The 14,881-nt window shown below is 46.6% G+C and overlaps 1 protein-coding gene across 1 annotated transcript in view; it reads right to left on the reverse strand.

Annotated features, from left to right (window-relative positions):
* The window catches only part of ccser1 (coiled-coil serine-rich protein 1), a 1,189,706-nt gene that overhangs the window by 977,304 nt on the left and 197,521 nt on the right, over positions 1-14,881 (reverse strand). The window contains exon 3 of the mRNA XM_078570902.1: positions 6,733-6,917. Within this exon, the coding sequence (XP_078427028.1) occupies positions 6,733-6,917 (185 nt within the window). The remainder of the gene's footprint in view (positions 1-6,732; positions 6,918-14,881) is intronic.

A 14,881-nucleotide genomic window follows, 5' to 3' on the forward strand; every position in this document is an offset into this window, starting at 1 on the left:
TTCCAATAACTTATATAGATTTTTCTTTTCCCACCTATTTCCATTATTTTTAAATCTATACCTGTAATGCCCTGTGAGTCTCTCCACCCCACCCCCACTAGAGCTGTACCTTGAGTGTCCTGCCATCCATTCTTAATTAGCACATTCTCTTAGATAATATCACCACCTTTAACACGTCTTTGTTCCTTTGTCTGTGACATCTTTTGATTATCTGCTCCTATCACTGCTTGCTTGTCCCTACTACCACCCCTCCCCCGCTCCCAACTTCTTTCCCCCCACCCCACCCCCCCACCTTAAACCAGCTTATAAAGGGTTGGGAATGCTCCAATGTTGAATATATTTAAATAAAAGCAAAAAACTTGAATATATTTAAGGCTGGGATAGACAGATTTTTGCTTTCTCAAGAAATCAAGGGATATGGGGAGTGGGAGGGAAAGTGGGGTTGAAGCTGGAGATCAGCCACGATCATACTGAATGGTGGAGCAGGCTCGATGGGCTGTATGGTACCACTCCTGCCTCCATTTCATGTTCATATGTTAAGAACAGTAAAATGCCTTGGGACATCTTTCGGTCATGAGCGGCGCCATACAAATGCTAGTTACTTACCAATGCAACAGTATATTCAAAAATGGAAATAGTTCAGTTCTGACCCAGGTTTAATCATTGGTCTGTTGTGACTCAAATCATCTCAATTTGCATATTGCTTGGAGGCGCTTTAATTGGCAATGAGATGCATCCAAGGAGACTGAGGAAATCGAGTGTGGAAATTGAAGAAGCATTGGCCGTAATTTTGCAGTCTTCCTTAGACTCGGGTAGTGCAGAGGACTGGAGAATTGCAAACGTCACACCCTTGTTCAAAAAAAGTGTGTAAAGATTATCCCAGCAACTGCGGACCAGTCGGTTTAACCTCGGTGGTAGGGAAGCTTCTAGAAACAATAATTTGGGCCAAAATTCATCATCATTGGGCAAAAGCAGGTTAATTAAGGAAAGCCCGCATGGATTTGTAAAGGGAAGGTCATTAACTTGCTGGAGTTCTTTCAATAAGGGAGCAGAGGGGGATGATGAGGGCAATGCTGTTGATATGTTGTACATGGTCTTCCAAAAGGCATTTGGTAAAGTGCCGCACAACAGACTTGTGAGCAAAGTTAGAGCTCATGGAATAAGTGGGACATTAGCAATGTGGATACGAAATTGGCTGAGTGACAGGAAACAGAGAGTAGTGGTTAATGGATGTTTTTAGGACTGGAGCAAGGTTTATAGGGGTTGGTGTTAGGATCCCTGCTCTTCCTGATATGGGTTAACGATCTAGACCTGGATCTACAGGGCACAATTTCAAAATTTGCAGACGATACATAACTTTGAAGTATCGTGAACTGTGAGGAGGATAGTGCAGAACTTCATAAGAACATAGGCAGGCTGGTGGAGTGGGTGGAAAAGTGGCAGAAGGACCTGTGTGTGCATATGTGCATAAATCACTGAAGGTGGCAGAGCCGGTTGAGAAGGTGGCTGATAACAGCATCCAGGGCTTTAACAAGAGGGGCACAGAATTCAAAGGCAAGGAGGTTATGTTAAACCTGTATAAAACACTGATTCAGCCTCGGCTGGAGTAGGACATCCAATTCTGGGCAGCATATGTTAGGAAGGATGTGAAGGCCTTAGAGATAGTGCAGAAAAGATTCATGAGAATGGTTCCAGGGATGAGGAACTTGAATTACATAGATCGACTGGAGAAGTTGGGACAGTTTCCCTTGGAGGAGAGAAGGCTGAGAGGAGATTTGATAGAGGTGTTCAAAATCATGGAGGAGCCTGGACAGGGTAGACAGAGAGAAATTGTTCCCATTGGTGGAAGGGTTGAGAACCAGAGGGCACAGATTTAAGGTGATTGGCAAAAGAAGCAATGGAGACATGAGGAAAATATTTTCATGCAGCAAGCGCTTAGAATCTGGAATACACTGGCTGAGAGTGCGGCAGAGGCAGGGTCAATCATGGCCTTTAAGTGGGAATTGGATTATTATCAGAAAAGGAAGAATGTGCTGGTCTACAGCATGAAGGAGGGGGAGTGGTTCCTTCAGGTGAATTGCTCCTTCAGAGGGTCAGCACAGGCATGACGGGCTGAATGTCCTCCTTCAATGCTTTGATGATAACGATTGTTACTGGGATGTGGCTGGTAGCAGGGAGGCAGCCGGCGGGGGCGGGGGGGGTGGTGGTGGGGGAAGGATATCTGCCTCCCCCTTTAACTCTTCCCCCAGGGAGGGAGAAAACCTGAGGAAGTGAGGAGATGGGGACAAGAAAAATCACATGAAAAACCAGAGCATAGAAATAGATGCATTTAAGGGAAAGCTTGATAAGTACATGAGGGAGAAAGGAATAGAAGGATATACTGGATAAGTCACATAAAGTAGGATGGGAGGAGGCTCAACTAAAACACAGACACTAATGTGGGCAGTCAGGTCAAATAGTTTCAATGCTGTAAACTATGTTTTTCAATGTAAAATAACCTGATCACGTGTGGTAGGAGCTGCAACAAGTCTCACTAAAGGCAGACAATAAGCAGCAACCATGCCTATACAGCGCTGTATAATATACATACACATTAAATTACAGGCAAAATGCCCAGTTAACAATGTGGAAACAAAGCATTGCATGAGCACATTAAGTGATGGGAGGGTGTAAAATGAAGGCTAGTTGCAGGACTAGCTGCTGAAAAAGAACATCAGCTAATTGACCGTGAACGTCCTTTATGTCAGTCCGATATTACTTTTCTCAAGGGGCCTGCTTTTCTTGATGAAGTCTAGACTATTCATGTCTGCTCACTGTCCAGGAGTGAACAACAGTCACTGCCTTAAGTCAGTGATCTGAATTTCAACAGAATCGTTGCATAGTGGGACTTTACAGCGTTTAAAATGTGGCCATTGCTTGGCCACAGAGGTTAGAAGATTCCAAGACACGTTAAACCGCTAGAGAATGATTGGGAATCTCGAACAGCAGGCTGAAGAGCAAAAACACAGGCTAGCTTTCAACATAAAGCATTTCGAGTGACCCCAACATGCAAACTACACTGACAGCAACAGAACACTGGGGGATAACATTTACATAGCTGCTCAACAGAACGATCTGCTACACGAGAACATAAATACAGAATGGTGAACGTGTTTGTGCATTAAGCTCACCCCTTCCGCAGACTGCGAATGTAAGGGGGAGAATTTTCTGTAAGACGGGCCGGCCGGTCAGGACCGGGCGCGGGCCAGCACGGAGCTGATCGCTGCCCACAATCGGCTGCGTGCCGCCATTTTACGTGGGCGGGCCAATTAAGGCCCACCAGCGTGACACACAGCTGTTAGCGCTCAGCACTACCTGTGCGGGCGGAGGGAGGGAGGAGGGAGAGCTGCCTCAGAGAGATTAAGTACATAATAAAAGTTCATGGGCAGGATTTTCCTGTCGGTGAGCAGGGGGCGGGGCCCGCTCGCCGACGCGTAAAATAATGCGCGGTGATGTCGGGCGGAACTCCCAATGTCACTGCGCCCCATTTAAATTTTCAGGTAGGCGGGGGCACAGCAAAATCAGCTGTGCACCTGCCGACCTATCAATGGCCAATTGAGGCTATTGGCAGAGTCATTAAACTAATTAAGGGACCTGGCCATCCAACCTTAAGGTTGGCGGCAGGCCGGGAGCCCTGGCGGGAATTAGAAAAAGCGTGAAACCTCATCCACGGGCGGGATGAGGTTTCATGTAGGTTTTTTAAAAATTTAATTAAAGTTTTTTAAAAAATTATGGACAGTGTCACATGAGGGGACATATCAGGGATTTTATTTCTCTATTTTTAATAATTTGTACAGTAGAGACAATCTCCCTGAGGCAGCACTGAGCCTCAGGGAGATGAGTGCGCTCTTACATGCGCATGCGCCAAAGAGCGCACTCTCAGGTTTCGGGATTCCTCCCCGCCCACACAGGGAGCGCATAGTGCTTCCGTGCGGACATCACGCTGGGTGAGCCTTAATTGGCCCGCCCATGTAAAATGGTGGTGCCGATCGGAGGTGCGCCTCCACGCACCCGCACTTCAACTTCGCCCCCAATGGGGGGAAAACCCTGCCCTGTAAATAATGAAGTTAAAAATGATTTAGACGTCCCCTCATGTGACAGTGTCACATGAACTGGGACATGTTTATGAATTGCACAAAAATTATTTATTTATTTAATAAAACCCCCTTCAGGAAACCTCATCCCAACCGTGGATGAGGTTTCCTAAAAAACGCGAAGGCCGCTTGGGCTCTTTGCCTGCCCGCCGACCTTAAGGTTGAGCAGGCAGCATTGCTAATGAGCTTAATTACTTTTCTAATGGCCTTAATAGGCCGCTGAGAGTTCGGTGGGTGCGCAGCCGACTCCGATGCACACCTGCCAAACAAAAGATCGAAATGATGCCTGATGACGTCGGGACGCACGCCCAACATCATCTCATGTCATTTTGCGCGTCGGTGTGTCGGGCCCACCCCTACACGCCGACAGCAAAATTATAACCAAGGAATCGGAGTTGGAATGGGTCATTTGATCCTCCGAGTCTGCGTTCAGTAAGATCACGGTCGATCTTCTACATTAACTCCATACAATTCTCATTACCTTAATTCCCTCGGTACCCAAAAGTCTATCAACCTTTGTCTTGTGTCATGCCCAGTGCAGACATCAAGATAAACATGAATTTAAAATATGTAATAAGAAAAAAAGTGAACAGGTGACTGCAGCATACCACATGACTTTTGGCATTTGAACTGTGGACAGTGGAATCTGCAGCCAATACCTGATTAAATATCAGCCCGAGTGAAGGAATACCACAGCCACATGTAAGATTCACACATCTCATTGTTTAAGGATGGATCAAAACCCACAGGCAATGGAGTTTGAAGACAACTCACCTCCATGTTTCACCGAAGGCAAAAGAGACGCTGAAACTCAGTGGGTGTTAAGCGAACAGGAAATGGATCCCATCAACCTTTCGTTGTATTGTGATGGCCCCTCCCCCAAACACCAAAGACACTGGCTGTCTCAAACTCTCATGGTGTGAAAAGCCACTACACAAGAGGTTTAATCGGTCTAACACACCAAATTACTTAGAAAAGGACGTCTGACTTCTAACAGGTCACATGGGTAGGAGAGCCATGTTTGCTGGTTGCTTTTGAAACAACAGCAGAAGTTGTTCTCAGACAGAGCGACCAGTAGAAAGCCATCTGCATTCAACTATTCAGTAAAGGTAATAAACAGCTATACCTTGAAATGGGGGAAGGACTCTCTCCAACCTGTTCCAACTTCAAGTTCAGCTGAGAAAACCTCCTAGCAACTCAACTACAAGAAGCCTCACAGCTTACTGAGAATGCCCTGCTTTTCAACACCTTCACTCCAGACAAAGCATCAATTCATCTAAGAAATTACAGACCTGCTGTGAAAGGGATTGAAATAATCCCAAATTGTAATTATATATTTTTTTCTTCATCCGTATCCAACTTTTGTGCGAATGACAGAGTGTGAGTCGAGCGAGTAAGTCAGACGTCAAGTGAGTGACGGAGACATTCAACCTCTGGGGCAAGTGTGGAATAATAAATAACCTTCTTTGTTTTTAAATGCACAAAAAAGCTTGCTGCTGAAGTTGTTTAAATTGGGACAAATCACTGAGGGTACGAAAGTACATACAGCTCACATATAAAACACTTTGATTACATGCAATAAGAATACACATAAATTCTGCCCATGATGATACTTGGATATACCGAAAAACTAAGCATCCACAGCTCTCTGGACTAGAGAAACTCACAACTAGCATTCCCCACAGATGTGAGCTGCTTCAAAACAAAGGTCTGCTGAGCGAGAAGCACAACATTAACTTTGCAAAAGAAACCATTCCCGACCTTGTTGTTCCCTTTAGTTTCCCCTCAGAGGTACTCATGCGATTTAAGGTCATCGGTTTTGCGCCCCTTAACCGAAGCTCCAATTTGACTTCAGTGCCTGTGCTGAGCTGTAGACTTGGATGATAGGTTTGGTGCTGAGCCCATACCTACATCAAAACTCCCCTGACTATACATGTTGTATTTCTATATTTGCCTAACTCAAACTTACCAATCTCACACAGGACTGGTAAACAGAATGTACGTCTGGTTTATTTGAAGTTGTAGTCCAGGATTTATCAGCAGACAGATTTACTACAAAGGTTCAACAACCATTGTTAACAGGAAAGTACAGCTGCAATTTCTTCACACCACATACTGCTAGCTAAACTGAAAGCTCCTCTGAACAATGTCTGCTGGTCACATCGTTTACATCCTGGCTACCTACTTATTAGCATTTTCTCTCTTAAAGCAATATCACAGCAATAGACACAGGTCAGAATATTCACTCTGGGTTACATGCGCAGAGCTCAAACTATCAAACCTTTCCTCGTGAACCTAATGAACAAATTCAGGACCTGGCAGGTTTGCCTCGGTTTCTCTTCAACAACAATTTGAATAAAAGGCAAATTGGACTTGAAATTGGTCTTGGATAGTAGCATAAGGAAGGTATTATCACATCAGCTGCCCATGAAACGTTCATACTCAGATTCAAACCCATTGCCGTCAACAAAGCCAAACTCAGGACGGGCACATAACATAGTGTCAGTGCAGACCCACCAATTGCTGCTTTGTCCTATTCACTGGAATAAATCTTCCGAAAGCAATACATTGGTAATGTTTCATAGCACCATGCACCTACCATGCTGTTCATCTTGGAAGATGATGAGCCCGCTCTTTGCCCCTTTAGACTGTGCAGTTCTTCCACGCGCCCATCTCGGACCCCGTGGCTCATTCGCCGTCCAGACGTGCCCTCGGAGGATGACCTCAGGCGCCTCTCCACCCACTTCTCCTCATGGCGGGGACTGAAAGTCCTGTTCACTGTCACTGCAAAAATTTACACAAACAGAACAGTGGTCAGGCTAACATAAGGGCTTGTTGTGGGCTGCAGGGTTACAAAAAACACCAAGGAAAGGTTACAGATGAGACAAGAAGACAAGAGAGTGATTCAGACTGCAGGCTCCATTAGTCAACTGGAACTTGGTTATTATAAAGAGGCAGGTGGCTCAAGGTGGATCATATTTCTAAATCAAAGTGAGGTCAGTCATAATGACCTATTGTGAGTCTATTCAACCCAGCAGAGAACATTTTAAACTTTGACCCTCCAAAACAATAGCTGTAATTTTGACATAAGTAACTGGCAGACTATTAAAGGCCCGTGTCCTGTTTCTGAAATTAATTCATTTCTAATATATTTTCCGCCCTATAAGGCCCATTTTTAAAAAATGTGTTATGACCAGGTGAGAAGGGCTGAACTGGCCCCCCTCTATTCTGCTTCCTCGGTTGGTCACAACAAAGATTTAAGTTCTTTTTTTTAAAACGAGGAGATGCCCTTCTGTGGAATGTGGAAAGAATCCAAATGTATTCAACAATTTAAGCTGTGAGCAATAAGGAGCCAATCAAACAAGGTTTTCTTGAGTCGAAAAAAAAGAGCAAATTTATTCACCACTAAACCTGAGGAAGACATTAAAAACGAGATGTCAAGCATTCGGCCCTCTTGTAATCATTCGGGTCCACACACACGCACACACACACACACACACACACACACGTATCAGAAATGAGGGGGGTTAGAGCCCAATTAAAACAAAGGTAAAAGAATATTCGGTTAATTGCCCTTTGCTTTTCCTTGAGGCGTAGATTTTAAACGCTGTGGACAATTTAGGTTAGCTGGTTTCTAGGATGCAGTCAGATGTAGAAGATGTTGCAATTACTATTAGATCTCGGTTTGCCGGTACAGTTGGTTTCTCACACCGGGTGACGGTTATTCTAAAGGAGACAGATGGAGAGAGAGCAGCCTTCAGCCGGTTTCCTCTGGTGAAGACTTTCTCGGCACCACCTCTGCCACTTGCAATCTCTCTCGAGCGGCTGGCAGCCTTGTCTTGAAGTATTTCACCCGTTGTGTATTTTCAAGAGGTTTTGGATGTGTCTGCCTGCAGCAGCTATTGCTTCAATATCCAGTACTTTGCATTTTTAATGTCTCTTCCCTGGATCGTTACGAGTTTCGATGGTTGTCTGGATGAGGGGAAGCGGCTCTCTCTTCACACTTCCCGGAGCGTGATTTGTTTGTTTCTCACCTTCACCTTGGAACGCGGCCCTGCATTTTTAAGTTCTCAGTTCTAGTTACAAAATTTCCAGTCAGTTGAAAGTTGAAAAATCATACTTTCAAAAATAAAAAGGGGCATAACCTCACGACAGATTTGTTCACAGGATGTATAGGCATAGCTGGCAAGGCCAGCATTTATTGCCTATCCCTAATTGTCCTTGAGAAAGTGGTGTTGAGCCGCCTTCTTGAAATACTGCATGGGTAGCGGTTTAGTACAACTGAGCGCTTTGAGAGGTCATTTCAGACGTCAGTTTAGAGTCAACCACATTGCTGAGAGTCTGGAGTAACATATAAGCCAGACCAGGTAAGAATGGCAGATTTCCTTCCCTCAAGGACTTTAGTGAACCAGGTGGATTTTGACAATAATCCACTGATCACTCTTACTGAGACTACCTAATTTTTCTTAATAAAAACTTCCAGGTCTAGTGAACTGAATTAGATTCCCCAGATCCTCTGGTGGGATTTGAAGTTATGCCTCTGGATCATTAGTCCAGTCCTCTTGCTTACTAGTCCCATAACATAGACACAATGCTGCCGCAGCCAGGTACATGGATTTATGTTACGCAATCTGTATGTGATGGGAATCTTTGCTCACCAGTGAAAGGATATATTATCAGCTTTTCCAGTTTAAAAAACAAATGATTACCTCTTTGTTTTCCTAATGGTCCAAACTGCTCGGCAGCATATTTCAACAGAAAGATCTGTTCATAAACAACCGAGCGTTTCCCTCGAGGGATTTCCCAGAGTACAACTGTCTGCATGTGTCGCTAATCACTGGGAAATACATCCTCCAATTCACAGAAGGCCTGTGTAATCAGCCTGGGGGCAGAGCTGTGGATGAATGTCTCAATGCTACATGTCTGAATTTGCAATCCTATAGTAAAGTCACTCACAACGTACAGCTCAATGCAGCTACAAAGCCAAAGCTAAGCTTCTCATATAATTGTCGAAGCTGTTTTGATGAGGGAAATTCTAGTCATATGTAAAGCTTCCCATCGAACTCTCCTCACTTCTCTCCTTCCTCAGTCTGTGTGAGGAGCAGCTTCCCATCCTCGATGATATCAATCTCCATCTCAACTCACCTTGCTCCACCTCTCCTCTGCCCTCCGGTCCTCCCTTAACCTCTCCGACTCATATTCACTGCCCCCCACCCCCCCACAACCTTGAACTTGCTGTGAAAATGGCTTCTCTATTCCCATTGTCTCAATCCCAGGCACCACCAGCTCCAATACTCGTCCCCTTGGTCCCTCACATCCCCCCTTCCCTCTCCCTTTGTTCTGCATCCAACCAGGAAGAAAATCTCACTCCAATCATTATCAAACCTCCAATCACCTAAACTTCAGCCACCTGTTGGCCATGATGTGCTCGATCACCCCCTCATATCTCCACCTCGGATGCGACACAAGGGGAGTTAAGGGTGGGGGGAGATGCGGGGCGGGGGAGAGAGCGAGGGAAAAATAAACCATGAATGGATTGTTCAATGGAGATCTGAAACCTTCACCTGGGGAAATCATGCTGCATTACTACAAGCAGCCAGCAGGGGCAGCTTAAGCAATATCAGCTTGGAGAGGTAGGGGGGCAGAATTTTACAGCCCCTCCCTCCAGCGGGATTTCCCATTCCTGCCAAAGTCCGTGGAAATTTGAACGGCACGGCACATTTTACAGAGTCACGGTGGGAGCAGAGGGCTACCAACTGCAAGCGATGGGCAGCCACTTGAGCCAGTTAAAGGCCTAATAAGGCCTGTTGTCAGAGGCCAACTGGAGCTGTGCAGCTGCCAGGAGACAGCTTCCACTTCGGCGTAAGCTGCCCTGTGGAGGTAGCTCAGCCACTCGGGGCATTTTTTTTTTTATTTTAAAGTTAGAAACGTTGGGGAGATGGTGCCTCCATATCGGGGCGCCCTCACTTACCTGAAAAGGCAGCCTCACAGCTTCTTCAGGTCTGGTAGGCCTCTCCTCCTGTGAAAACCCGTGGGAAAAATTCCTGCCCTTTAACTCTTGATGGTAAGGTGACACTAAGTTGCAAGCAAGCCGATCTCAATGCTTTCTTTGACACGTCTGGTTGACTTTTCTCATCTTGCCAAACCCGGGAAGGTCATTAAATTCCTGCCAGCTCCGAATTGCCATGTGCGGAACTGGCACTCAGTCCTGATGCTCTTTTTGCAATGGGGCAGAGTAACAAACAGTGGGCCATAACCTCCGAGCTCCCAAGCGTCATATTGGGGCAGGCGGGTACCCCAAACACGAGCTGGGGAACCCCCTTCAGAAGTTCCCAGCTAAGGTGGTTTGTACGGCAATTGCCCAGAAGAGCAAAGTTTCCCTAGGCAACTGCCCTGCACCTGGGGACGATCCTGAATGCTATTTAAGTCGCAAACTTCAGTGATTCTGATTGGTTTACAACAATAGCTACCCAGGGAAAGTTAGAACCACTTCTAGCTAACTATTGCACAGACCCAAACCGACGCCCCTCCGCCCACCACCACCAAACGGGACCACACCCAAAACCCTCGGCTCGCACGCCACCCCACCCCCAAAGGGCTCCACCACACCCCACCTCAGAGACTAACCACCCACTAGGTGTCTCCCCTGCCACTCCCACCAGTGGACTAAACCAACTCTACCCTCTAGGGGCATCCTACCATCCCCCCCGCCCCGGTGACTAACACACCCCTCCCCCAGTGGTCTCCCCCTGCCAACTCTCCCCATTGAATTAACCGCCGCACCCCAAGAGTGGCCTCCTGCTGCTCCCTACCCCCACAGGGGACTAACACCTCCCAAGGGTCTACCCCCCCTCCCCCGGTAGGGATCAACCTTCAGGGGACTAACCCCACCCCCCAAGGGACTGCCCCGCCAGGGGACTCCTCAGCCACCCCCACCCAAGGGGCCTCCCCTACCACCACAACACCACATCGCCAGGGGTCTCCCCCTCCACCCGCAACCACTTCCCCCCCACCCCCCCCAGGGTCTCCACCCACTTCTGACTACTCCTCACCACCGCATTCCCCCCCCCACCCCCCCACCACCGACTCCCCACACACTGGACTCTCCCAACCTCTGACTACTCCCCGCACAGAATTCCACCCCAACCCCCCCGACCCACCCCCAAAAACCCTGCACATGCTTTTCCTCTCCACCCATCCTCCCAACAGGCCCAACCCCCCACCCCCCCACCACTCAAATCCTAGCCACGTACCTCAGATGCTTATCTTATCCCTCACCTGTCAAGGACCTTTAAATTTCAATGGACCTTTAAAAACTTACCTGGTTGACGGCGGCTGATGCTGTTAAAAAAAAGGGGCGTGGCCTTCTTCGCTTTGACTTTGCTGGACTTAGCGTTTGCCCCTGGGACAGGCTGCACTGCCTGGATCTCCCCTGGCCTGAGGTCAGAAGGTTGGGCGCGATAACACCAAAAAACAACCAAGGTAAGAAATTGGGCACAGAGGGGCCACTCCGAGGAAGTTCAGGCCCAATGTCTCCATCCTCCACTCACTGAGAAACAGGTCACCTCACCGGTGAACTTACCTACTTCGGCAACATGCATCTCAGTGAGAAACTTTCGAAGCTGTTGAAAACGTGTGTTTCTGTTGTGCTGTCTCGTACAGCTGCTGCAGTCCTTTAAATCCTAAAGCAGCACACGCGTTTCCACCCCCAAAATAGTAACAGGCCAATGAACGGTGTTCCTGTCATTTGTCATCTGTACGTTAATTAGAATGACTCCAGTCACTCTGTCAGGCAGAATTAGTAGATTCAAGTATCAACTCTAGAAAGTGAACCATATCATTAACTGAAGAGATGGCAAAACAAACTTAGTCTATATATTACCAATCAAAAATTATCTGAATAAAGAGCAATGATTCAAGGTAATGGTGAGACTGATGCACCTGGTGCCGAGGTTTATTCATGTACAGGTCTGAAATATCTAATCAATGCTTTGACTGTGTGCAAATTGATTAACACTTTGAAGACTGCAAGGGGATCAGGACTGGGAGCTAAATATCCAAGGATATACATCCTATCGAAAAGATAGGCAGGTTGGCAGAGGGGGTGGGGTTGCTTTGTTAGTAAGAAATGAAATTAAATCGATAGCAAGAAATGATGTAGGGTCAGATGATGTAGAATCTGTGCGGGTAGAGTTGAGGAACCGCAAAGTTAAAAAAACCATAATGGGAGTTACGTACAGGCCTCCGAACAGTAGTCAGGATGTGGGGCACAAGATACACCAGGAGATAGAAAAGGTGTGTAAGAAAGGCAAGGTTACAGTGATCATGGGGGATTTCAATATGCAGGTAGACTGGGAAAATCAGGTTGGTAGTGGATCCCAAGAAAAGGAATTTGTGGAATGTCTACGAGATGGCTTTTTGGAGCAGCTTGTGGTGGAGCCCACTAGGGAACAGGCAATTCTAGATTTAGTGATGTGTATTGAGGCAGATTTGATAAGGGAGTTTAAGGTGAAGGAACCCTTAGGAGAAAGTGACTATAATATGATAGAATTTACCCTGAAATTTGAGAGGAAAAAGCTGGAATCAGATATAACGGTATTACAGTTGAATAAAGGCAACTACAGAGGCATGAGGGAGGAGCTGGCCAGAATTGACTGGGAGATGAGCCTAGCAGGATAGACAGTGGAACAGCAATGGCAGGAGTTTCTGGGAGTAATTTGGGAGACACAGCAAAAATTATCCCTAGGAAGAAGCAGCATACTAAAGGGAGGACAAGGCAACCATGGCTGACAAGGTAAGTCAGGGACAGCATAAAAGCTAAAGAGAAAGCATACAATGCGGCGAAGAGCAGTGGCAAACCAGGGGATTGGGAAGCCTACAAAGACCAACAGAGGACAACTAAAAGAGAAATAAGGAGGGAGAAGATTAAATATGAGGGTAAACTAGCCAGTAATATAAAAGAAGATTGCAAGAGTATTTTTAGATATATAAAAGGTAAGAGAGAGGCAAAAGTGGACAGTGGGCCACTGGAAAATGACGCTGGAGAAGTAGTAGTGGGGAACAAAGAAATGGTGGAGGAACTGAATAGGTACTTTGCGTCAGTCTTCACAGTGGAAGACACGAGTAACATCCCCAAAGTTCAAGAGAGTTGGGGGGCAGAGGTGAGTATGGTGGCCATTACCAAGGAAAAGGTGCTAGGAAAACTGAAAGGTTTGAAGGTGGATAAATCACCTGGACCAGATGGATTACACCCCAGAGTTCTGAAGGAGATAGCTGAAGAGATAGTGGAGGCGTTAGTGGCGATCTTTCAGGAATCACTCGAGTCAGGGAGGGTCCCAGAGGACTGGAAAATCACTAATGTAACCCCCCTGTTTAAGAAGGGAGTGAGGCAAAAGACGGGAAATTACAGGCCGATTAGCCTGACCTCGGTCGTTGGTAAGGTTTTAGAGTCCATTATTAAGGATGAGATTTCAGAATACTTGGAAGTGCATGGTAAAATCGGGCAAAGTCAGCATGATTTCATCAAGGGGAGGTCATGCCTGACAAATCTGTTAGAATTCTTTGAGGAGGTAACGAGTAGGTTAGACAAAGGAGAGCCAATGGATGTTGTCTACTTGGACTTCCAGAAGGCCTTTGACAAGGTGCCGCACAGGAGGCTGCTCAGTAATATAAGACCCCATGGTGTTAGAGGCAAGGTACTAGCATGGATAGAAGATTGGCTGTCTGGCAGGAGGCAGAGAGTGGGAATAAGGGGGTCCTTCTCAGGATGGCGACCGGTGACAAGTGGAGTTCCGCAGGGGTCAGTGTTGGGACCACAGCTTTTCACTTTATACATTAATGATCCAGATGAAGGAACTGAGGGCATCCTGGCTAAGTTTGCAGATGATACAAAGATAGGTGGAGGGACAGGTAGTATTGAGGAGGCGGGGAGGCTGCAAAAGGATTTGGACAGGTTAGGAGAATGGGCAAAGAAGTGGCAGATGGAATACAACGTGGGGAAGTGTGAGGTCATGCACTTTGGTAGGAAGAATAGAGTCATAGACTATTTTCTAAATGGGGAGAGAATTCAGAAATCTGGAGTGCAAGGGGACTTGGGAGTCCTAGTCCAGGATTCTCTTAAGGTTAACTTGCAGGTTGAGTTGGTAGTTAGGAAGGCAAATGCAATGTTGGCATTTATTTCGAGAGGACTAGAATATAAAAGCAGGGATGTGCTGCTGAGGCTTTATAAGGCTCTGGTCAGACCACATTTAGAATATTGTGAGCAATTTTGGGCCCCGTATCTCAGGAAGGATGTGCTGGCCCTGGAGAGGGTCCAGAGGAGGTTCACGAGAATGATCCCAGGAATGAAAGGCTTAACATGTGAGGAACGTTTGAGGACTCTGGGTCTATACTCGATGGAGTTTAGAAGGATGAGGGGGGATCTGACTGAAACTTACAGAATACTGAAAGGCCTGGATAGAGTGGACGTGGGGAAGATGTTTCCATTAGTAGGAGAGACTAGGACCCGAGGGCACAGCCTCAGAGTAAAGGGAAGACCTTTTAGAACAGAGATGAGGAGAAACTTCTTTAGCCAGAGAGTGGTGAATCTATGGAATTCATTGCCACAGAAGGCTGTGGAGGCCAGGTCATTGAGTGTATTTAAGACCGAGATAGATAGGTTCTTGATTGGTAAGGGGATCAAAGGTTACGGGGAGAAGGCGGGAGAATGGGGTTGAGAAACTTATCAGCCATGATTGAATGGTGGAGCA

This window comes from Cetorhinus maximus, chromosome 1, assembly GCF_964194155.1.
Source record: "Cetorhinus maximus chromosome 1, sCetMax3.hap1.1, whole genome shotgun sequence".
Taxonomy (NCBI): Eukaryota; Metazoa; Chordata; class Chondrichthyes; order Lamniformes; family Cetorhinidae; genus Cetorhinus; species Cetorhinus maximus.